The sequence below is a fragment of the Pieris napi genome, chromosome 4, assembly GCF_905475465.1.
Source record: "Pieris napi chromosome 4, ilPieNapi1.2, whole genome shotgun sequence".
Taxonomy (NCBI): Eukaryota; Metazoa; Arthropoda; class Insecta; order Lepidoptera; family Pieridae; genus Pieris; species Pieris napi.
In genome coordinates, this window is record NC_062237.1 from 7,607,837 (window position 1) to 7,634,128 (window position 26,292).

General features: G+C 34.3%; 1 protein-coding gene across 8 annotated transcripts in view; it reads right to left on the reverse strand.

The window, feature by feature from the left end:
• The window catches only part of LOC125048860 (protein alan shepard), a 161,095-nt gene that overhangs the window by 25,430 nt on the left and 109,373 nt on the right, over window positions 1-26,292 (reverse strand). For all 8 annotated transcript variants that reach the window (XM_047647801.1, XM_047647798.1, XM_047647796.1 and 5 more), the window contains one exon: window positions 2,380-2,595. In XM_047647801.1, the coding sequence (XP_047503757.1) occupies window positions 2,380-2,595 (216 nt within the window). The remainder of the gene's footprint in view (window positions 1-2,379; window positions 2,596-26,292) is intronic.

Consider the following 26,292-nt stretch of genomic DNA (forward strand, 5'->3'; position numbering starts at 1 on the left):
TTCATTTAAATACAAGTTTAAAAACTCTTGACTCTGAGGTAAAATGGTCACAGTCATAAATTAAAAGACTAGGAGAGTATAAAAAAGAAGCAACCCTGGACGGAAGGCGTGACTGATTTAACAAGCTGTGGCGTTGTGATAGCTGTGACAGTTGACATATACTAACCATTAATCAATAGTACACAGATACTTAACAGCTGATGTAAAGTTATTCTCGATCGAACTGGCCATTTATCGTCAAAGAGGGGCAGACAGTAAAATATTGTCTTTTTTAGTACGAAATAAGTAATGAAACCTTTTTTTTCAAGTTAGAAACAAACCAAGTCCCATTAATTCATGAAAAGTCCCCGCGAATTCATTTATAATATTAAGACCATATGGACAAAAGCACTTCGTCATCATTAATAAACAAATTCATAAAAATATTACGTATTTTGCATGTTCTTCATTTCACATTAATTATATAATAATTTTAAAGCGATTATTTAAATCCGTTGGATTGGACTACATTAGGTAGTCACAAACATGGAAATTAATAATGGGAAACTATTCAAATTTAGTTTATAGTTGCAACATATAAGCTACGTCGGTTTCAAATATTTGTTAATAAAAGTTATGCGCGTGAGTTTAGTGAGATTTTCATGCAAATATGGAAACGTCTTGTGTTAACATTGTAGTTTGTAAAGCTCGCTGTATAAATGCAGAAGTGTTTAAGTACAAAGCATAAGCATTGTTTATACATCCCAACGGCTGCTAAGCGCAGGCGCAGTAACAAAAACTAAACAAAATAAACAAGTCGAATTAATAGCTATTTTACGACTGCGAAGGATCATTCGGGAATGCTACAACTGTTTTATTACGATTTTACATAAGTTATTAAGTTACCTAACTTAAGCGTATAATAATCAAACTTATTACGTATAGAATCAACAGATTTCCGCATAACAACTTGGAGTTTTGATATAATTATATCAAAACTCCAAGTTGTTATTGAGCTAAAATTTTAAGAGATCTCTTTATGACATATTTTGATTAAATAAACTCCATTATAAAAGTAATCCCTGCTTAATACTAATACACATTCCGGCAAATATGATATTTTTAATCCCTTCTTAAGTAAAAAACGCTTTCGCAATTAAAATGCCTTTTGGCTGCGAAATAATTTTTAGTACTTTTATTTTTATTTCGAACCCGTTTTAAAAACCTAAATGGATATAACGAAATGTGTGTTAAAAATACATCTTTTGGCGGATTAATATTTTGTAAGCATTCTTCTAAGCCTAGTACGCAGCAAATATTCGCGTTAAATTATGGACAAAAGCCTGAACAAACCAGGTAGGCATAAAGATTTCAGTCGAATAGATAAAACAGTCGAGACGGTAATAAAGCACGTACGCTACGTTTTATTTCAAAAGTGATAACAAGAAATTCTTTTACAAGATTCTCGCACTGTTTTTTCTTAACCTTTACTTCCTCGATTTTTGTTACTTTTTTATATGAAAGGAAATTATTACAATGAATAGGACAAAAGCTTTATTTATTACGCTAAGCGCGATGTTTCTGCCCTTGAATAGGAAAAACGTTCAAATGATTACACAGATGAATACTCCGTGTAAGTCCGAGTGCGAGGGAATATTTATTATTTACTTAATACTTAGGGGTAGTTTGGCATCTGGATCTTGTCACCTTATCGTTTACGGGCACCCCATTCCATCCGAATAACATATACTTTATTTAGAATAAAATTTACCCAAATAATATTAAAATCATTATGAAACCTACATATCTCACCATATTAAAATTTATACGTTAATATTTAATGTGAAACCAGCAAGAACCCACAAAAACAAAATAAAAATATAGATGATTTCTACGGCTTTTCTCCGTTAAGGATCCGCTTTGTTAATTAAAAATACCTTAAAACATTCTTTTAAAAGCATTTTCTCGCGATGGCAATGAAAAATTAGTAAATTACAGAGGATAATGAAGATAAAGCAGATGAAACTAAGCGGTTAATAGGGATCGTACTTAATTAGAAACTCGCATTAACTAGTTTTAGCAGATCATGGCGCGGCTAAAGTGCTTCAAGATATCATTAATCACAGATAATATTGTTTATTATATTCATAAGCTCGTAGGGTTATATTGATGGAGTGATTTCAATCTTGGCACTTAATAATTTTAGAGTAATTTGCATAAGGCAGCGTACCTCTTTTTGTCTTTTTCATATTTTCAGAAAGCAGTTTAGTTGTTCATGTTGTTCACATTCAGAATGGAGTTCGGCCCCTGGTTGTGCAGTTATTTTTCAAAGCAATCACGTCGATATGGTACTGATAACTTATTTTTAATACCAAGAGAGCAACAAGGATGACTATTTACCTGGTGGGGGGTGTAAGGACTAGGAGCCGCCGCGTAAGACTGCTGCGGTGGCGGGTAGCGGCAGGGCGGCGCGTAGGCCGCGGCCCACTGCTGCGCGCCGCCGCGGAATTGCGCGCCCGCGCTCGCCATGCGCCCTGCGCACGCGCCCGCGCTTGCGCTTGCGACCGTCACCGCGCCCACGCCTACGCTGCTCGCTGAACGACAGCCGACGGTACTCTGAAAATTTAATAATAATTGTAGTAAATATAACAATACAAAGAAATATACAGCAAGGTTTTGAAGCTATGAAGTGTAGCCACGTCAAAATTAATTTGCGACTCAACTACTACAACTACTAATCGCATTAGTATGGAAATCGTCACGTGACTAATAGTAAGCTTATGTCAGCCCTCACACAGTGAGGCGTGCTCACAGAAAATATTTTTATCTTAAGGCTCTCGGCAAATTTTTCAAAATTCGTAGCCGGGTCATTCTTCTTTTTAACCTACAATTAGTTGTCTCCACCAATCAATGAGAAAATAAACAAGGAAATTACTATTATTTTTTTCTTAATTGTATTTCAAAATGCACTGTACTATATGCATAATGGCTATGCACGATCAAATAACAAATATATTGGATAATTTAATTGTAAAAGTACGTGACAAAGTAGTAAATCCGCGTGACAGAAGTGTATCTCATACAAATTCCCTATGTCTCCCGCTACCTAAGCTTGCGTTTAATCCATAATATTACGAAAAAATTATATGATGACACAAAACATAAAAATATCTTATAGCTCCTAAATATATTGCCTATCATGCAATAGCAACCATTATTTTTTATCACTTTTAATAAAATATTTAAAAAATATCAAATACTTGTCTCCTACTGCCTGGTGTTTTATTTTGTAAATTCTGTCACGTGGGTTGTCCTTCGAAATACGCGTTTGTGCCGCTCGTCTTTGTGGCCTGTGATTGAAGGTTTAGACCTCCTTCCCCCCCTTGGTACACTTTCCCCTATGAGATCAAAAGTCAGCGCGTCAATCGCTCGAAAACTGTGACAGAAGGTGTGTGTTTTTATTCGGCTACCGCTTCGTCACGTAAGTAATGGATTCAAAATATAATTATTATTGTTACTTTTTGTTGTCTACTCTTACGTTATAAGAAATATTTTGTTGTCAATGAGTAAATTATAAATTCTATGTCAGCTTTTAAATGTTATCGACTTAGCAACAAGTTTTTACCCCTACGTCACATGTCAACTCTGTCACACTTTTACCTAATGGCAAACAATTTTTTCGAAGATTATGGGTTTCGCCAAATATCCTGGAACTTCTTTGAATCAGGGCATGGAAAAGGAGCTTCTGATGGTTGGAGGGACAATGAAACGCCAAGGTGATGCCATAGTAGGTAGAGGAAACTATATTGCAGATGTTCCAATTCTTATCCACTTTCAAGATGCCAACAAATTTAAACGGTTCATTTTGACAGACTAAGACTTAGAAAAGGTAGCAACAACGATTCCAAATAATATTGTGCCCCTGAAAGGAACAAAGCAAGTCCACCAAATGTTCACGGAAACTCGTCTTAAACCATAGGGTATTTAGTTGTTGCTGTGAACAATTCTTTTCTTACGACGTTGTTGTCTTATTCTAAATTTATCAGCCTCTGCCTATATATATATATATACCGTGGGCGTGTTCTTATCTAACGAAAAAGAAGACGATATAATTCATGATGTGGAAGATTTCATGCTCACTGATATTATGAACACAATTATAATGCCCCGAAAAAGATTTTACGATATTATGTATACATAATCCAGCCCAGATGAATCAACCAATGAAGATCAGCCTTTCGCCACGCTTAAAACGAACGCTTAAGAAGAAAGAGAGAACGAAGAAAAGAGAAAAGAGAAACTGCTGTCTGCGGTACTTCTTACCAAACACTCCAGGCTCCGAATGTTAATAAAAAGGGAAGAGACAATATTTATAGTTCGAAGAGCCACTATCAATATTCGAAAAATAAGACTTTCTACCAATGGCTTAATGATTATTTTATTTTATGTTTTTGGAAACGTTAATTTGATGTCAAGCTATACCAGACTTTAATTACTTAAAACGAATGAGTAGTCATTTAATTTACTAAAATATGAATCTCTTATTCTAAAGGTTCTCAAATGTGATTTCAGTAATTATCTAAGTTCGATCTCATGTTATTTTATATGACAATGATGAAGACTGAAAAGATGTATAACAAAATAAATTATTTTAGAAAAATAAACCTGTTTTATACCAAAACGCAGCCTGGTATCCCCTAGAATATCAAACTCCGTCACGATGTTGTCTCCTGATAGGAAAATTATTTTTGTCTTTTATATATTTTGTTATGACTAGTGCAACATTTAAAATTTATATTTATATTATTTGATTATATTGCTATCTGTGATATTGGTATTTATTTTTAAATGATAGTAAAAATTGATTTATAGCAAAAAATACATTTATATTAGCAGAAAATGTGACGGAGTGGTATTAGGTCACGAATAAAACATATTTTATACTTACAAATGTATTATATTAATATGTTTTCTAAAAGCTCATTTAGTTAATTAATGTATTACAAAAGTACAAGTTATTTGACAAAGAGTATTCGATAGAATAAAATAAAAGATTTCGTGCCGAAATAGTAAATTTTTTTGTCGAATTTTTCTTTCAGGCCTAGAAAATCGTACAAAAATCTGTAAACATCTCGGCAAACCACTTTTTCCAATACAATAGAAAATCTGCTATCAGAATATATATATAAACTGACAAGAAAGCTTTATATTTTTATTTCAAAAATTGAAATAAAGCCATATCAAATTGTAGGTTTAAAAGAAGAACGACCCAGCCCTCAAACAGATTGTCAAACGGCAATTCGCTTTTTCTACTTTTGCAGATACCTAAGGCTGGTTGCATCACTGACGTTGACATATGACTGTGAGATTGGCATCTACGTCTAGCGACTTTCGCAAACCGTTATACGGGGCTACTCGTTTGTAAACGTAAATTGCAATTCATGCCGGGGCATTTTAAATGCATTACAGATAAAATCTTACCGACGTATATATAAATTAGTGTGTCTTGCAATGGATGAAATAGATTATAAGTGATACATAATCGTGCTTGTAAGTTTAATCGAAATATATTTTTGTCATCATTAAATATTTAGCACAGACTAACTAACTAACACTAAAACACACGCGACCTAAAAATCTAAAATCGAATCTTTTTATTTATAGACCGCGACTTCGACTGTCCATATCTGGAAGAAAACTAAAAGCAACTCTAAATGTAATTTAAGTATTAGGGTATTTTTTAAAACGATGCTTTTACCTGAGTAGGATTAATCTTTATTATAGGGTTGAAGGATAATTCTTAAAGCTTTAAGGCTTTTGTTTAAGTTACACTAATTGCTTTTTTCTATTGTTAAAATCTGAGATAAAAATTACGATTTAATTTAAAATGTTTTTCGGATAGATTACGATTTTCCTGAACTTTTTATGTTTTGTTATACCTTCAATTATTATTTCCACTTCATATCCCGTTTCCCTTCTGTATTAACTATTATTTCTTTATACAACAATGTATGGGCACCCTCACTTAATTATTTGAGTCACGGAATTCCAAACAGCCGACCCGAAAGCCAAGGGATCAAATCTTTGTTGACAATTTTTTCCAAGTATCTAAATCGTTCTTGTGGCTATTTTTTTGCTTCTGTAAAAAATGTTGAGTAAGACGATAAGCCGACAATCCGCTTAAATTGTGTTAGTGTGTGTGGCTCTATGTAATGAAATTATGGTATCCATACTACACTAATGTACTTTTTGGAGAACGTAAAGTTGCTATGAACAAAATTGGTTCGTCACTTACAAACAACAATTTTTTGTATCTTTTCATAATTTAAAAAACATTTACAGTGCAGATACTGTTATCTGTGGCGTATTTAAATAAAATATAATAAATATAAATTAAATTAACAAACTTACTCAATTAAGAAATAATTCAATTAAAAACGTATATTTAATCTATAGAGATAATGTGAAAATTCGACAGCTGAGGACTTGTCAAATGTCAAGCTCTGAGAACTGTCAAACTGCGTAGCAAAATTAAAATGTAAAACTGCATTGAGTGTTTCGGTATATTATTTGATTTAAACAGATTTTATACACGTGTAAAATATAATCTATATCTCTTTTTCTAAATAACTCAAGGCTAAATTAACCATCGTTTGATATAATTTGTTGTAAACCCTATCCAAAGCAGTCAGGCATTTTATAACAGTTTAAAACAAAATGTAATTTCAATAACTTTTTACGTTATTGAATAGCCAATAGCTTTTAGCACATATAGAAATATTTTCATTATGCGGAAGTGTGCACTACTATTAAGCCAATTATATCTAATTGTGCTAATCACTTTAATGAATATACTTTCCTATGTAACTATACATACATGCATCGTTGCATTTTACAATTGCTTTTCGGATAAGCCAGTTTATATAAATTATTTCGCTTTTAATTAGTGTACGCTCGTAAGTGGCGTTAATTATTTAAGTATCTAGTTTATAGCAATTAATAACGTCATAACGGAGTATTAGTTGAAGCTTTTTAAAGTCAGGTTGATATTGTTTATTGTTATATTATATAAAAATTAACTATCGTTGAAAGAGGTTTAACAAAGATTTAACATTCAACACGATCTACGTGTACGTGTACGAAAATCTATGTAGCAAACACTAAAAGTATTTGGTAATAGAAACCAGGTGATAAGGAGTCTTGTGCTAGTTCGTTTTACTTTTTTTTTATGTGCAGCTTCGTCACAATAAACCGAATTTAATGTATGATTGGAACCGCTAGAGAACGCCAAGTTTGGAAAAAAATTAGAGGAAGCCGTTGACGAAGAACAATCTGCAAAAATATCAATAACCGTTTGCCGATAGATAATAAGTAATAATAAGTATATATAGGGTGTAAATATTAAATTGCTTTAGGCACATATACTTTATATTTAGCATGTAAGTTAAACAGTATTAAAGGCTTTTTTTCATGTATGATTTCGTTTATAGATTCCTAAAATATTTTTATTTTAGTCGAGATAGCGTAAATACACATTAGCTGTTTTTATATTTGTACGTTCTTTTAGTAGGGAAATGATACTGTTTGTTTGAAGTTCCGTTTGTCTGAAGTGGAATCGAGGCGACGATACGACGAGACATCGAAACTTGGGCGTTGGAGTAAACAAAAAAATACATTTCAAATTAAACACTAGGTTTTATACATCTAATGTATGTTCGGTAGTTATCATTACGCATGTCTAATTCTGTTACATGCCTTGATTGATTAGGGATACGTATGCAGAGATCTGTCTATAATATACATACATACAAACAGCTCAATCGCGTAGTAGATTATGACAAAGTTCAAGTATGGGAGAAGAACGATAAAAAGAGGATTTACGAAATTGAAAGGAATCTGTTGTAAAATAATTTATACGAAAGTACTAAATAACGTTATATAATATACGTTTCGGTTATTGGTCTTAAAATTAATCCTAACCAGAATGCATAATTAGGATATTAAATATTTTGTCATATACCCAGTTCGTAGTCTGAATACTCAGCGCACAGATCGTGAACTGCATATTAAAATGCTTAAATTTTAGTGCTGAGGTAAGCATGAAAAGTTTTGTTATTCTAGCCAGTATCCATTGGTTTAATGTACAACGAAATAAACTTTGCCAAAACAAAGTAATGTGTAAAAGAAAACCTCTGAAATCTGACAGAGCTCTTAAATTTTCATTCCTAGATACATACACAACAATTGTACTATCTAATAAATAATGTTAATATGAAGAAAACACTATTTTAATGCATATATGAGAGTCAAAATATTTCAAAAACCTTCTTTTATTAACCTTGCACTTAGTTGTTTCATTAAAAAAACCAAAATGAATTAGTGACCAGAACTCCTTAGAATACTGTCTAAGTACAAGATATCTTTCCTGACGTGGTTTCCAGAAAGCATATTTACGGGGTCACGTATGTGTAGTTTATTTTAGTTTATTTAGTTATTAAGTTTACGACATCACACACAGTACTTAATCTTCTAATTATTTTACAAAATCTTACATCTAAAATGTGTGACAATTAACGTAAACAAAAACGTTTCACAAAAAAATACAGAAATTTAAAATTTAAAAAATACATTTAAAACATATAATACAAGCACACAACAAAATAGAATAAAAAGATGTGTATGTTATCTTAAAATCCCTAATTTTAAAATCCTTAATATAAAATGATATTGTTTATAGTAAAACTATAACCTAACCTAACCTTCCTAACATTTGAGCGAGATTGAATTGAAATGGACGTCTCTAAATGGCTTTATTTCTAAGGAACATTTAATGTTGACACTTTAGAGGCTAGCCAGTACGAGGTAATAAACTTCCTTCATAAGGATTGAGTGCAAGCTTCAATAGCTAGGGACTATTTGAACTTTCCAAGTATTAAAAGAGAATTTCTTGAATTGTAAAATGATTTTTTACAAGAGAGCTTAAAGCTTCGTACTACTTATTATAAAGAGAATACTGCGTGTATTTTTTGTAGTTATGATTTCTTAGTGTTTTTGTCTTGAATTTGACCTTTGAACCTTTTAAATACTCAATAAGACTAGCAATTTATGGCTATCAATCTAATAATAAAATAAATACGAGGACTGTTCAATAAGCCTTTAAAAAACCGAAAGAAGAGGTTTTCCAAACCTTCAGCAGAAACAAATGTGACGTCACGTTTATTTTAATTTGTATTTGTTAACCAAAGACAATTATTTGCATTACTCACTGAGACGATTCTAATTCAATTTAGACAACATTTCATAGCTGTAGAGGCAAACCTTTGTAACATCAAATTCTTTTATTTTAGATAATGTTAAAGGTATCTAACTTTAACTTTTACGGTTAACGGTTAACTTCGTATCACATATATTTGTGTAACTTAATACATCATTCTTAAATCATACCAAAGAGATGTCCTTATATTACAGCTATGAATCAAATTTCTGAAGGCAACTATAAATATTGTCATATATTTATAGGTGCCAAGTCACAATTTTTTCTTTCTAAAAAGACAAGGCAACAAATATTTCCCAGCCAGGAACAGTTTTCAGACCGATTTGCCAAATCGATCCAGCCATTCTCGAGTTTTAGAGAGACAAACGAACAGCAATTAATTTATATATAAATAGATGTGGCAGTTCCAATTCTTTCTATACTTATAAAATGGTATTATAGTTAAAAAAAAAGAAAAAGAATATACTAATTTTTGTGTTAAAAATCTACATTAAAACTTATGGAGAGTCATAACATCATTTAAATTAAGAGGAAACTCACTGCATTATATCTAAAGAGATTACGTTATCTAGTAGAAGTTAAACACCCCATAGAATTAACTCAGAAAAAGGAGCATTTAAGTAATAAAAACGTCCAGTTTCCTAGACCCTTCACTTCTAAGACATAAGTTAAGAGCTGTAGATCTAATTAGGTTGGAAGTAGAGAATGTAATGGAGTAGGCGATCGTCTAGATGAGGTCAATCCGGCGTCGGCTCCACAAATTAGAACGCGTCTCAGACATTTCAACCCCCTGCTAGGGCTGTCAAGTTTCACTTTTAATTTAGTACAATTAAAATCTAAAAGTTAAGTATTTATAATTTTTTGACAGAAAATAGTTACTAATTAATAAAAATCAAGATAATTTTACTGTCTTTTAAACTTGTGACATAAAAGAGATATTTTACATTAAGTATACAAATTATTTTTTTAAACCACATTGTCAAATAATGATAAAACATGTTTTAGAATCACACTACAAACAAATTCAAAGCATTTTAGACCGTTAGCCTAAAAAGACTAGACGCTAATTTCTATTTATAATGGTGTAATTTATTAAATTGAAAATCAGCAACCCTGTACCCACGTGATAGCTGGCTCACTGTAAGCCGCAACAAAGCCGCGGTGACGAGGCCTGTCTTCTCGAAATTCCAAATACCGTTCGCAAATCGTTACTCAGCTATGTTAATTATTTGCAGTTTATCGCTACAATCTCATCGACATTTCCTATTTTAAATAAATTTGCAGTTGTACAGGGTTGTCACATTCATCAGTTTAAAACTAAAACATGTATGTATATTTTTTTATTATACCAATTCAAAATTCGTCGTAAAATTAATTAAAATTGGCTCGGTTATTTCCAAATGTTAAATATAGATAGCATTGATTTGTTATATACATTTTTTTTATCTTGTTACTCGATATCCTAACTTCCTTTAGTACCATTGATCGGAACCCCTTCACGGGTATAGGCCTGCTCCAAATTTTCCAAATATTTATTTCTCCATTTGCTTCCTGCTAACTTCTATATCTTCTATCCACCGTTTTTAGAGCGCCCTTTTCTCCTTCTTCCCCTTAGTCCTTTCTTTATCTGTGCATCTTGCTATATGTCCCGCCCATTGCTACTTCTGTTTTAGGGCTTAAACTAAACTAGAACTTAAACTTAAATTTTCATATATGAAAAGTATTTTATCATTACCGCGAGTCAATCCACAGCTAAACAAGGTTTTGCTATCACAAGTTTTATAATCGTGTCATGAATAAACATAAACATGCCTTGAAGACGTTTAATTCCTATTTAAAATAAATGGAAATGTGGAGATAATAAATTCGATACGGTATTTTATGTGGTGCCAACGACCTTAAGGAAAATAAGCATGAAAATCCATGTAACAAGTAATATTAACGGCATATGATTAATGCGAAATCGGTTAAAGTATCTAGTATTTATTAATTGCTTGGGTTAGCAATAATCGTTTATTTTCCAAGAGAGTGGTACATTTTGATTCAATTAAAAAATCCGCACTATCAGCCATATAAAAATAGGCATGCTAATATCATTTTAATTATTATAATGTCATAATAATAAGTTAAGTTATTTATAATTGTTGTCGTTTCGGTACTTTGGAGTACGTTTATTGTGTTTAACAATATTTATTTAGAAACAACTTAATATAACTCAATTTACAGGAAATGCTAATAGGTTTACTGACTTAACAATACAACAGAGAGAATGTGTGTAGGCTGTGTGTAATTGAACCTTGTGTGTTAAAATCGGCTTGATTTAGTTACATGTCATTTAGTACATGTTAGTGTTTTAAAGATCTTTTTTGAAAAAGTTTACCTGTAAACTGTTTTAAAGTCGTTGTTTCGTATTATAGTAATAATACGTAACGTATGTTGAAAATGATACCACGGCTTATTTCGCGATCTGCCTTGCGATTCTGTAACTCACTTTTCAAACTCTCACTGCGGTTTTCGACAATCGACAATAAACTACAAGGTCCCTCCTTATCAGAATGCCAAATCGTAAAATGACTGCTTCACTAGTGATTTGAGCGCGACCGCCCCTGCGAAAACCGCAGTGAGAGTTCGAAAAGTGAGTTACAGAATCACAAGGCTGCACTGACGCTTGGCCACGTGACATTCTGATATTAAGTGAGATGTGATTGGAGGGCACGCCAGTCCAGAAAGTGATTTCAAGAGCATGGCTTTGTAATTTTTTATCCGTTGATGTTCTGCACTGCACTGCGATCGATTTTATTGATTTGCAAATACATGTTCTAAGTAATTTAAGACCAATGAAACGGAAAGCTATATAAAATTATTCTATTATGTTGTAGTATTTTTATTTTACATTTAGAAAAAATTGCGTAGTCTAACCGTGGAATAGTGGAACCGTAGAATCAATGTAAGATCATAAAATTACTGCCCACGTCGTGAAGCGGTCAATTCAACGGTTGGGCTACAACAGAAACCTTTATGAAACAGTGTGATACCGGTGATTTTTCCACGCACTAGCAATTAAGGTTTTATAAAAGAGCCATAAATCGATTCGTTTTTTGTTCATTAACGGACGATAAATCTAAAAAGTTATTCAATTAATTCAATACATAAATTTAAACAGGTTTTAAAATAATTAAACCACAATCAATTAACAAATTAAAACAATAATTTAAACGCGTGAACAATTAGGAGATTGGAATGAAATGAGCATCGACTTTCATTCAATCAGAATACAGTAATTAGGGCTGTCAACTATTTATAAATATTATCTTTATTCTCGAATACCTATATTAAAAAAATAGTATACAGCTGAGACTTTGTTAAACAAGCAATATGTTTTTAAAGGAAATGCATACAATTCGGACAAAAACCCTTTAGGTCTGCATTAATTAGACTTAGAGTACCACTTTCGTATTTCGTATACATAGAACCAACATATCGAACATCAATCTTTTAGAAAAGATTAAAATTCTTCACGATTTACTTACAAATAAGCCCAGCTTACATGAACTTTTAACAAAGGTAAAGCAACCCTACTACTTATTGCATTGTAATCGCGTGCTTCGAGATAGTTATTTGTTTTTTCACAACGCGACAACAAGAAAACACGGTGTGTTATAATCAAAGTCAAGACCTACATCACTAAAACATGATAGCCCCAGACTGATTCATAAAAAAATATAAATTAGTTAAACACACAAATATATACAGTATTTACAATTATTTATACTATTTATATATTGTATACTATTATAGTGTTCGGGTTGTCGCAATTAATCACTATATAAATAATAAAACTTGTGTGAACTAAAAGATGTATATATATTCGTAAAAATAAACCGCGGCGTCGGCAGCGAGATGTACGTGTGTCGCCTTAGAAATCGTGGGCCGTACTGGTGGCGGAGCGCGCTGTGGAATGCGCGTGCCTCGCCCCCCGTCTGCCGCGGAGAACAATAGACACGGTCTATACGTAAAAGTTGGTAAGTGCATTTTTTGTAATTTAATATATAATTTATTTTGGTAATTTTATTTCAGCTACCAATGACGACGAGGACGCCACATCACTCCCCTGCCGAGACCGTTTCACGGTCGATAGTAGTCCGGAAACTTAACTAATCTTCCACTTCTAGTCTTTTTTTCAGGTGGCGGTGCATCGTGATTGGTGTGGAGCGGCAGTGCGGTCATCGGTGGACGAATGGTCGTGTCGTATTCTCTGTTTTCTTTCGTAAGGTAAGCTGGTTTTATTCTGTCTATTGTTACTGTAACTTCTTTGCCTTTTATGTCTAATGAAAATGTTTTTGTATTTCTTTTCAGAACTTTATATGGGCCGGTATATGGTGATTCAAGCGATCGTTTTGCGGGACCACGGCGAAGAAAAACAAACTGTGCAGTATGTATGTCATTCGGCAAATAGAATGTTTTACTGTTGTGGTTTGATGCAGGAGTTGGGGTTAATGCTGCCATATGATTTCTCAAGCGAGCTGTATAGTCTGCTGGATTTAGGTTCTGGTCAAGCGAAGTTGAGAAAAATTGTCCCGGTAGTCGTAGTGGTTCTCCATATACTAGCTCGGCGGCTGATGCCTGCAGATCTTCTTTCCAGGCAGCTCTTATTCCTAGTAGCACTAGGGGAAGTGTTTCAGTCCACTGTGGGTTGTTGTGACAGATGATGGCTGCTTTTAGTTGGCGATGTAATCTCTCCACCATTCCATTGCATTGCGGATGGTATGAGGTGGTGGGACGATGTTCTGCGCCGATCAGGTTGGTGATGCTTTGGAAAAGTTGTGATTGAAATTGTAAGCCTCTGTCTGTTGTTACAGTTTGTGGACATCCATGACGAGATACCCAGTTGGTAATGAACGCAGAAGCACAAGTTTCTGCTGTAATATCCGCTAGTGGATAGCCATCAGGCCAACGTGTGAAGCGGTCTATTGCTGTCAGGCAGTATCTAAAGCCATTAGAGTATGGTAATGGGCCTATAATGTCCAGGTGTACGTGGGCGAAACGTTCTGATGGTACTGGAAAGGTTGTAAATGGTGCGTTCGTATGTCTGTTGACTTTACTTCGTTGGCAGTCTACACATTCCTTTGCCCAAGTTTTGCAATCGCGTCTTACTCCGGGCCACACAAATCTTTGAGCTACCATTTTAGCAGTGGTAGGGCCGCTGGGATGGCTGAGTTGATGAATGGTTTCAAAAACGCGTTTGCGATAGGCAGGTGTTATATACGGTCTAGGCGATTTGGTAGAAAAATCGCAGTACAACTGGTTTTCAGCGATCTGCTTCAGTTGCAGTGCTGTGTTTTTGGTAAGCAAAGCTTGCAATTCAGGGTCTTGAGCCTGATCTCTTGCAAGTGCGTCATAATTTATGGTGACAATCTCTTCTACACGTGATAGGGCGTCAGCGACGATGTTGTCTTTACCGGGGATGTATTTTAAATCGGTGGTGAATTGAGATATATAGTCAAGATAGCGGAATTGTCTTGGAGAGCACTGGCTTCTGTTTGTTGTGAAGGCGTAGGTGATGGGCTTGTGATCGGTGTAAATGCAAAAGTTTCTTGCTTCCAACATATATTTAAAGTGTTTGATACCTTCGTATATGGCCAGTAGCTCCCTATCGTATGGACTATATTTTTTTTGCGATGTCGTCAGTTTACGAGAGAAAAATCCCAAGGGTTCCCAGTTGCCTTTTCGTTTTTGTTGCAGGACAGCGCCGATGGAGTCGTCTGAAGCATCTGTGAATAAGGCTAGATCCAGGTTGATTTCAGGGTGGACAAGAAGAGTGGCTTGAGATAGGCTGCGCTTGCACTCATTGAAAGCTGTTACAAGGTTAGTCATATCGATAGGTGCATTTCCTTTGATGTTACCTGTTAAGGCATCGTTCAGAGGAGCCTGTATCTTTGCTGCATCAGGGATGAATTTCCGGTAGTAGTTTATCATTCCCAGGAACCGTCGGAGTTGTTTTGCTGTTTTCGGCTGTGGGTAGTTGGTAATTGCTTCCACCTTCTCTTTGAGGGGGCGTATGCCTTCAGTCGAGACGCTGTAGCCGAGGAAAGTTACTTCGTTAATGCCGAATATGGACTTAGAGGTGTTTATTAAGATGCCATACTGGTTAAGTCGTTCGAAGACAGTTTTAAGGTGCTGAAGATGGAGTTCTCTGGTCTTCGAGAATACTAAAATGTCGTCAATATACCCATATGTAAATTCCAGGCCTTGAAGAACTTCATCGATGAATCTTTGGAAGGTTTGAGCAGCGTTTCTTAAACCAAAGGTCATATACGGAAATTCGAACAGTCCGAATGGTGTCGTTATGGCTGTTTTAGGTATGTCCTCATTCGCGACAGGTATCTGATTGTAGGCCTTAATCAGGTCAATCTTTGAAAATATTTTAGCTCCAGACAGCTGGTAAACAAAGTCATTAATCTGTCTTATTGGATATCGATCAGGGATGGTTCTGGCATTAAGTGCTCTATAGTCGCCGCATGGTCTCCAACCGTCGTCCTTCTTTTTGGCTAAATGTAAGGGAGACGACCATGGGCTCTCTGATCTACGAGCTGTTCCATTTGCGTACATCTCTTCAAACTCTTTTTTCGCAATAAGCAGTCTATCTGGGGCTAAACGTCTGGGACGAGCTGCGACTGGTGGACCAGGGGTAGTACGTATATGATGCTTCGTTTGGTGCTTGGTTTCTTTTGGCTTTCCAGTAGGTTTCGTTACATCTGGGTAGTTGCGAAGTAAGTCATGGAAGTCGGAGTTTCCAGCAACTGTTTTGATGGTCACCGTTTCCACAGAAATGTTGGCGCAGCGTGGCGCGTTGACGGACAAACTTGTGAGGCCGTCGATGAGGCGGTGATGACGACAGTCCACTAATAGGTTGTAGTGGCCCAAGAAGTCAACACCAATGATGGGTCGTGTGACGTCCGCAACTACGAATCTCCAGGTGAAGTCTCGGCGAAGTCCGAGGTCCAGGTGTAAGGATATGTAGCCATACGTAGCTATGATAGTGTTGTTGGCAGCGTATAACTCATATTTAGTTTTATGACGCTGGTCTCTGGTCGCCGACTTAGGAAAAACGCAAACGTCAGATCCCGTGTCTATCAAGTACTTCAGTTTAGTTTTCTTTTCGACGATGAAGAGGCGGTCATTAGGAGTATGCGTAAGGCAGTCGTTAGCCGCCACTACAGGCTGCCGTTCGCGTTTAAAGTCTTGTAGGAACAGGGTGTGAGACATTTTATGGCGTTTTCACCGAATTTTCTGTGGTAGTAACACACGCTATTCATTTTGTTTTCCTTCCATCTTTGGGTGGAGCGTGAGTGAGATCTTGATCTGTTATACCTACGTTGTGGTGATCTGCTTGATCGGCTATTATGCATGCTCAGGGAAGCAACTTGCTTGGTTAATTCGTTAACTTGCCTGGCCAAGCTTTCTAAGGCGGTGAGGTAGTGGTCTGGAGGATTTCCAGCATGTTGGTTAGCTGAGGACGATGTAGCGGCGTAAACATTTGGTGGGGTTGGGGCTGCGATGGCTATAATTTTGTCAGCCAACTCTGCAAGTTTCTCTAGCGGCATATCCATATGCGATGCAATGATAGGTTGAATGTTATTGGGTAACCTATTGTGCCATGCTGATCTAATAAATTCGTCTGGTACCTGTGGTCCGGCCAAATGTTGCAGGTGACGAAGAAATTGTGAAGGCTTTCTAGTGCCGAGTTCTTGATTGTCTAAAAATTGCCTGATTTCTTCTTCGCGCGGTTTACTTAATCGCCTTATTAGCTCCGCTTTGAGGGTTTGGTATTTGTTGTCTTTGGGTGGACTTTCTATAATATCCGCAACTTCAATAGCGAACTGTGGGTCCAGTTGGCTAGTCGCGTTGTAAAATTTAGTCGTGTCTGACGTTATCCCCGCCAAACAAAATTGGCCTTCCAATTGAGCAAACCAAAGTGCAGGTCTATTCGGTAAAAATGGTGGTATTTTAATTCCAACTTTGAAAATTTCATGTGCACCTTTTTCCATATTGTCCGTGTCCCCACCGTTTTCGTCTTGCATGGCAAGTGCTAAGACCGCGTGGCGTGTAGTTTTTTCTTACTCTTATCACGTCGGGGTCACCAATATAGTGTTCGGGTTGTCGCAATTAATCACTATATAAATAATAAAACTTGTGTGAACTAAAAGATGTATATATATTCGTAAAAATAAACCGCGGCGTCGGCAGCGAGATGTACGTGTGTCGCCTTAGAAATCGTGGGCCGTACTGGTGGCGGAGCGCGCTGTGGAATGCGCGTGCCTCGCCCCCCGTCTGCCGCGGAGAACAATAGACACGGTCTATACGTAAAAGTTGGTAAGTGCATTTTTTGTAATTTAATATATAATTTATTTTGGTAATTTTATTTCAGCTACCAATGACGACGAGGACGCCACACTATATTCTTGTATACATTGTAATTGGCCTAGTGGCTTCAGCTTGCGACTGTCATCCCTGAGGCCGTAGGTTCGATCCCCGGCTGTACACCAATGGATTTTCTTTCTATGTGCGTATTTAACATTCGCTCGAGCGTTGAAGAAAAACGATTTCGTGCCGTTCTTAATTAAAATATTTTTTTATATCATATTTTCTTAGTACTGACTTGATACCAACATAGCAACAATCTCTGACTAAAAGTACATATAACCATAATCTGAAAAAATATGTTTTATTATTATTATTATAATAGTAGAAACGGCACGAAGTATTTGTTGATGTAACGGACAATTGTGTGTGATGACGATTCGATAGTATAAGAAAAAGATACTTAAAATTCGGTGCGTACTTGAAAAAATTTCAGTTATAATACTAATATCTTATATGTATTGAAATACTTAACATACCGTCTACATTTTTTAACAGATTTTTTATGCTACAAGATATGTAATCTTAAAATATTCGATGTAACAATTATAAATGCGGAATAATAATTTACGCATTCAAGCTTAGCCATTTTTTTGAACAACGATTTTTAATGTTCCAGGCAGAATCTATAACACATTGAAAATGTAAACTTTAATTTATATTGCAGAACTTATTACTAAGTAACGTAGTATGAACAGAAAAGTCGGAGAAATTTTAAGTCGAATTTGTAAATTACAACGGTAACAAAGTGCAATATGTGAATGCATTGTCGCACACACAGACACATACGTGTTGGTATGTGTGTCACTTTAACTGGTGTAGGGTTACCACCAAAAAAAAAAATTCTCAGTTAAAATTTCACACTAAATTAGTAAAAAAAGGAGAAGTTGAGAAGCGTCTGTTAAAAATAAGAATTAAACTCAAAATATTAATCCCTTCTATACGCTAGAATTGTGACAGCGTATGACATGAGTAATCTTAATTATATTTAAATTAGCTGTTTAATGTTAAGTACTATTGGCAACCCTACTCTATGAGTGCGGAATGCGGCCGCGTCCTTCGTAACTGCGAACGCGCCGCTTCATTTGCACACAACTACACTCTACCACTACCAGACGCAGACATTTAATAGCTTCCCAATATAACGATATATGCATACATTTACTTACAACTGAGATATTATAGATTCTCTTGCTTCTATCGTCGGCTTTTTAATAAAATAGCAGATATTTTTTAAAGTTTTAGCCTTAGTACAGGATTTAAAAAAAAGAATTGAAGGAGTAGGTAGAAGAAGTAGAAGGATTGAAAAAAAATAACACTTGTGTCTGTACACATTTCTGCTAAGTTATTTCATGAAAATTACTGAAAATTGGTGTCTATTGTCCCTTCCAACACAAATAATGATTTTATACAACAATACTACAAAGCCGCATATGGCTTTCCAATAAATTTCGCGCGGTGCGTGCTAATTCTAACAACGAAGCGATTTGGCGTTTAAAAATCGATACAATAAGAACTGCACGCCCCCTCACGTGAGCAGCTGCAACTATAATCGATTTAATTGTAATGGGGATTAATAAAGTAATTAATCAATAACGATTTCCAGGAACGTCGTTCAAGCCTAGTGATGTTCGATTCTCGCCACGTGTGAACCGGATATTTTCACAGACATAAAATACCTATTACAAACATTTAAAAGGTTTACTTTGAAATATTAGCTTGTTCTTAATTTGAATGATTTTATACTGAAGTTAAATGCTTACAAAATGGAACAAGAACATTTCTATTGTTTTATTGTCTATAAATGTACTTTATGGCAAATCTTACGCAAACAAAGGGAAAGTATTTAGTGCCTAGTAAAATATTATAAGCTCATAACAATACGTTGCGACGTAAAATCGGCCAACGATAAATAAGAGCTATATATCAATAATAACATTGAAATTGTTGATTTGCTTGATAATAGCCCTCATAAAAACAGTATGGATGAACCATTTTAGTATGTTTTAGAAGAAATTATAAGTTAAGATGACCACGTAACGTCGATCTTGGTGTGATGATAAAGTCATGTCGGACACATTTCATTCATAAATTATAGAGTTCGCAAAACAATTATTAGGATTCAAAACAAAACAACACGGTAAAAACAAAAGAATTCTGAAATGTTTGAACTCCGTATATTCTAATAATCGCATATTCCACGATACGGTGTGGATAAAGTAATTTCTATGCGAAACGCGTGGATCTGCACGGCAAGATATGTGTAAATATGTGATAGAAGATAAGAAAATACCTATTACAGACGCTTTCTAGAACACGAATCAAATTTAACTAGATTAAAGGTACGTCAAAACATTTACGCGTGTATTAAAATTTAAAAGTAGGTTGTCAATTGTCAAACTATTTTTACAAGAAGTTTGACAAATTCATTGTTCATACATGACAGACATATTGTCAATAGTCATCTGACTTAGTAAGTAATTAAATATAAGAATTTTATGTTAAATTAAAAAAAAAATCCAGAAAAACAACTTTTACTTCAATTGTGTGTAAACTATACCTATGTGGCAGTGGCCTGACACATAACTATGTCTATGTGTAATTAAAAACGCTTAATAAGAAACGATTATTGTTTCGCCGTGAATCATTCCTGGCTTGTACTACCAAGATGCGAAGGCAGTACGAAAAAGGAAAATGTATATATTATTAATTGTATCAAACAGCTTTAATACAAAATAGCAAAGCTTACCACTTAATAACCATATATGTATTCGAATTGAGGAAGCTAATAAGGTATTTAATTACCATACTCCCTAAAGTCGCTGTAATTCAAGAAAACAATGCTTTACGGCTAGAGTGAGGTATTCTTAATATTTAGAGAATGTTCTAAGAATTTCGCTAGTTCAGAATACCTCAAAAAGGTTTTTACATTTTAAATGTACGAGATTATTTGCAGAGTAAACATTATTCACAAACTTTCAACCAAATTGCTTCTGAGTCCGAGAAAGTTTGCCAAAATACATATATAACATAGTTTTATAATGAAAGAGGCTAATATATGTGAATAATAGTCATTTTAAAAAGCTATACATTTCCTATGTGCAATAAAGACGTCGTCTGCAGCGGTGGCCAAAAATGTTTTCGACATCCAATTGTCTGCATAGGCATTAAGAACTATTAACTATACTTTTATTGACCGTTTTGCGGAACGGTTATATAATTCGTATGTATTTGACGACATAAGATTGTAGAAAATATTTGAAGGTTTACTAAAATAACTTAAAAGACAAAAATAAGATACAAATTCTTACGATTTCTAAAATGTTATAAGTTTTTTTATAAATTGTCCCTCCACAGAGACATCATTTAACATTACGATCTAGCATTACTTAAGACTAATAAGTAAATTAAAACTAGCCTGATTTACTAAAAAGGGTATTTAACATAAGGAAGTGTCCAATAACACTACTTACTACTTACGTACCTATTTTTTTTTTCATTTACCACTGTTTAACGCAAAAAAAATGTTATAAGTAGGCAAAGAATTGCACACCGCAAACTTTTGTAACTAAAATAATGTTATACTTGTATGGTTTGAGTAACACCCCAAAATTATATAAATAAAACGTATATTTTTTCAGTACAAAGTGTCAGATGTGTAGGCGTCTGATTAGAGATCGATAACGCGTCAGTAACAGTTAAAATTGCCATTGTGTTGTGCTTATCTTCAGTATTGTTGGTAATCCCAATCTGTGGGCATAATGGCATTTTGTTCGTTTTTGTATTGATAAGTTGTCCTGAGCTCCGAACACATGTTTAAAAGATAAGCTAAAAGCTCGTGTTATCGTCACTTCCTTTATGCAGTGAATAATTTATGGTGAAAGAAATAACTCTAGGAAAGAGATTGGTAACGTTTCGATTAGTTATAGACATTTTATTTTAACTTCATATAAAAAATCGATACATTATTCGGTTACTAGATGGCGCTCAATAAAATCGTAAACGTAAAATAACATTTGCTTAAAGCAATTTATACATTACGGAAAGACAAATCGTTTAAAGTTCGGGCTGTCTAGACTTGTGTCCCGTCTAGTTTCAACTTTAAATCGTCTGATATTTAAAGGACTTTTCTTTGTCCGAGTATGTTCACCTATAACGATTCACTGGTTTAAATGCAGTCTCATGCGCCTAAAATGACCTTTACGCAATAAAATATTTATTAATTAAAACTCGTCGGTACAGTATATTAACCTTTTATATATGGTTAGGCTCGTACAATAAAATAATATACACGATATGTTGCTTTAATTCGTAGTTTTATTAAATATTCTATGTCTTGGTGTTGGTAGGTATACTAGGTTTAAAGGTATTTCACAGGCATTACGTTTTTATAAACAAGAAAAATATCGTTTTTTTTACTACGGGCCTGCAGTTGTTTTGTTAAAAACAGAGCATGGCTTCTATTGATTATATATATTATATATTTATAGAATAATTGTATGTACAAGATAGTTAGTTTGTAAGTCGTTTGAAGTAGGTATTCAGAATCATCGTCATGCATTTAGTGACTAGCAATTTGACGACTCATTGGTCTAGTGGTTAGTACCCCTGACTGCGAATCCATGGGTCCCGGGTTCGATCCCCGGCTGAGGCGAACATCGATGTGATGAGCATTTGGTGTTGTTCTTAGGTCTTGGGTGTTTAAATATGTATTTATATGTATTTCTATCTATAATATGTATGTATATCCGTTGCCTAGTACCCATAACACAAGCTTCACCAGCTTAGCATGGGACTAGGTCAATTGGTGTGAATTGTCTTTAAAAAAAAAAAAAACACATTAAAATAAGACTTATATCCCGATCTAATGTAAGCGTTGCCGGAGATTGCTAATACATACTATATGATTCATAAACGTTGCACATGCATTGCGTGTACTAAATGAGTAATTATCTCGTATGTATGAAAAGTCACGTGACACATTTGTGATTATATGTGAGCAGTGACTAAGTACTTAGCATAATAACTTTTGTACTATATGGCTTGTTACATATCAACTTCTAACGCCTAATTTCAGAACGTAGTTCAGTTGATAATTTTACTTTGGTTTTTACTGTAATAATCATTAGATACATGTCTTCTCAATTAGTTATCAATACTTATTTTATAGAGGAGATATTTGTTGTTTGTTTTACGAATAGATAATTTCAAAAATCTAGAGGGCCGATTTCGAATTTCACCAATAGAATGCTGCATTATCCTTAATATGCTGTATAAAAAATAAATGACTCGCCGCGTAGCTGGTAAGGGCTTTTTGTTATAGTAGTTACCTATTGTTATTTGTCGATACTTTTCTTAACATCGTGGTTTCGTTTGATTCCAAAAGGGGCGGTGCATAATTATGCAGACAATTTTTATTATTCTTACTATCATGATAATGGTGATGATTATACGTATATGTACTTCGTTCAGTCTGTTGTATAAAAACCTATATTAAATATCGGAAACTCCTTAAATTATACAAAATTTATTTCATCTTGGTCTGGTGTTTATTACACGGCATATGCGTAATATTTAAATACAAGTAATGTCAAGATGTCATTGTTTACGTGTAATCATGATTGTTTACACGTGTTAAACAATGACATGCATACGAATATATACGATGCATAAAAAAATATCATAATAATACCTTGGAACTTCTAGAATGTACTTTTTAAAATACCTAATTCAAGTTGTACTTTGAAATGGGCTTTATATAGACAAATCTAGTGCTGGTAATGTTTTTTATATGATTACGAGCCTAAGGGACATCATCACATACCCATTTTGGTAGGTGCATTGCCGACCTTTGAGAAAGAAGTAAGCTGTCTTATAAAATATTTGTTTAAAAGCTTAAAAAAATAAGCGTGTAAGCTGTTTCTCATAATATACAAGAAATTTACAAGGTTTACCTATAGATAAAGATCACGGTAGTGGTGGTAGTTCCAGGCTTTAGATACAACATAGAATATCACACTGAAATGTATACTTACTTCCGCATAAGAGCGCGTATAAGCTATTCTTGCGATACGAATACGGGTATCCTAGAATCGTGCAATGAAACTTTGCAATTCCAGTTATTTCAACTTTAATAACATTTTTGAATAACGGCTATTGTTCTTTATTATATATGGTTTTTTATCTGAGGTCCTTGAGACCTCTAGGCTAATGTAACTGAAAAAGACAGCCTTTTGAGCAACTATAAGATTAACCATAGATAACGATTAATATCTCTAGTTCTAGGTATAAAAATATGAAAGTATTAACTTCTGGTAACAGGACCAAAGTTTTTAGAGACACTAGAGAGTGGACAAAGTGCAGTGTTGGTCTAGTGGCTCAGTGTGGGACTCTCCTCCCTAAGGTCTTAGTTCGATCCTTGGCTCTGAATGGACTCTCTGTGCGCATTAAACAATCGCTCGCATGAAAACCCTGCATGCCAAATACTTCAAGAGTCGACGATGTGTGTCAGACACATACTTGCCTATTAGAAAAAACAAATGAACACGAATCGGAAACAAGAATCTGAGGCCCAGATATAGAAGGTTGTAGAGGCACTAGTATTTTTTATAGTGGAGAAATAAAACAATATATATATAGACAAAACAAGTACAGTCATTTACATTCATAAGTAGTATAAAAATATACAATTATTATGGGACACGCAATTCGTGATTATTCTTAAGTAAACTACTTTTGCAAGCATTTGAATTCCTAATATTATTTAAATGATTGATAGGCATTAAGCAAAAAATACAAATTATAGACCCCCTAAAAACTCAACATATAATTATGTTCATTATTGTTCCACGAAACCAACATGTTTCAGAAAAGGTTATCTAAAATAAGAATCAGTTGTGTGAAAACAAAACAGGTACAATAGAGCATTGATTGAAATTACCGTGCTGAGGTGACTATTTGTAATAAATTTAATGGATATATTAAAATTAGTAATGTTGTGTTAACAATAAAGCTATTTTAGGTATTTATTTAATATTAAAAGCTATTAAATAAACTTTATTATATGAAAATTCCGGAGATATGTAGTCTGTAAGAATTTACCAGCAGAAGGCTTTTTTTAGGGCGCAACTATGTTGTTGCAATGAAACCAGCCTTCATGAAAAGCGGCAAAACAAAACTCGAACTGCATTCAAAATTCGAACGTGTAGTACAATACAGACGTTGAACCCTTTTGGGTGACCATATTTTGATTCTAGATCGTGGAATAAATTACACATTCTGTGGTTACGTCTGTTTTGGTCGGGGTTGCCATGTCACGCGATGCTAACCCTTCTATGAATGAATGTGACTTGTGAAAAATCAAACAGAATACAGAATTTATTTAAACTATGTTTTGGGTAATGAAATTTTTATCAGTCTAGACGTAGATTTAATATAATTATTGAAACTTTTTATTATAGCTTTATTTAGTTAGTATTTAATTTTTTTAGTCTTCAAATATTAGGTTACGCCTATCAGATATTAGTTAGTGTCAAAAAGTATTGATTGCATTTAGACATGATTTTGCAACGCAAGGGTTTGTGGGTAACATTGAGAGAAAAAAGTTTTAAATATTCCATAGCGACTATTAAGCAATATTGTTGTAAAACGATAGCTAGGGCTAGCATTTATTAGTATTATAAAGCACTGTAAAATATATTGCATAGTGTTATTAAGTGCATAAAGGGTCAATTTTGTCGTAAACGTAATAACAACAATAGTGATATCGTATCGCATTACAAAGTTAACTCCAAGGATAATAAGACAATGAACTCCACCAAAACATGATAACTTTCCGTTAAGTACATGCCTTGAGCTCCGTGCAATTACTGCAATAATTTCCTTGACCTCACTCAATAAAAGTTGTGAGGAGACAATACAATCGGATACATTGTATCTATAATTCAAACATTTAATAATACAGTTTTCTACAAGACGTTTTTGCTCTATGCTCTATTAATAATAATCAAATTCGACATACAGGGTGTCCCAAAAGTCGACGTCAAGTCGAAATTTTCTCATAGGTAATGCCACACCAGTTATCAGAAAAATTAAAAAAAAAAATTAAGTCATGTATTTTTGATGTTATGGAAATTTTCCTTTTATTCCAGAAAATGTACACCATGTGACAGTTTTTTCATTCCTGTTGTTACAAATATTTACTTTTTGCCAATTTTTTTTCTCTTACGTCATCCCGAATAGTGCTTTATGTAACCTATGATCCTAAACCCTGTGCCGATCACTCCAACTTGTAGGAAAATGTCATTTTATACCGTACCAAGTTTTCAAAATTAATTTTTCGCACTAGTTCAACTGATCATCCTGAAAAAAAAATGTACTACTCCAGTTTGGCAAGCAGCTTATGTTTGGCCTGTATATGTGTATAATCTATGGTTTTTTAATGTAATAGGGGCAAACTGGCAGGAGGCTCACCTGATGTTAAGTGATACCATCGCCCATAGACATTGCCGCCATTTAAGAATTGGTACGCTCTTTTCTTGAAGGACCGTAAGACGAATTGGTTGCTGGATGTTTATATTCTATAAAGAGAATTGTATTTGTAATACCTAGAATGGGCC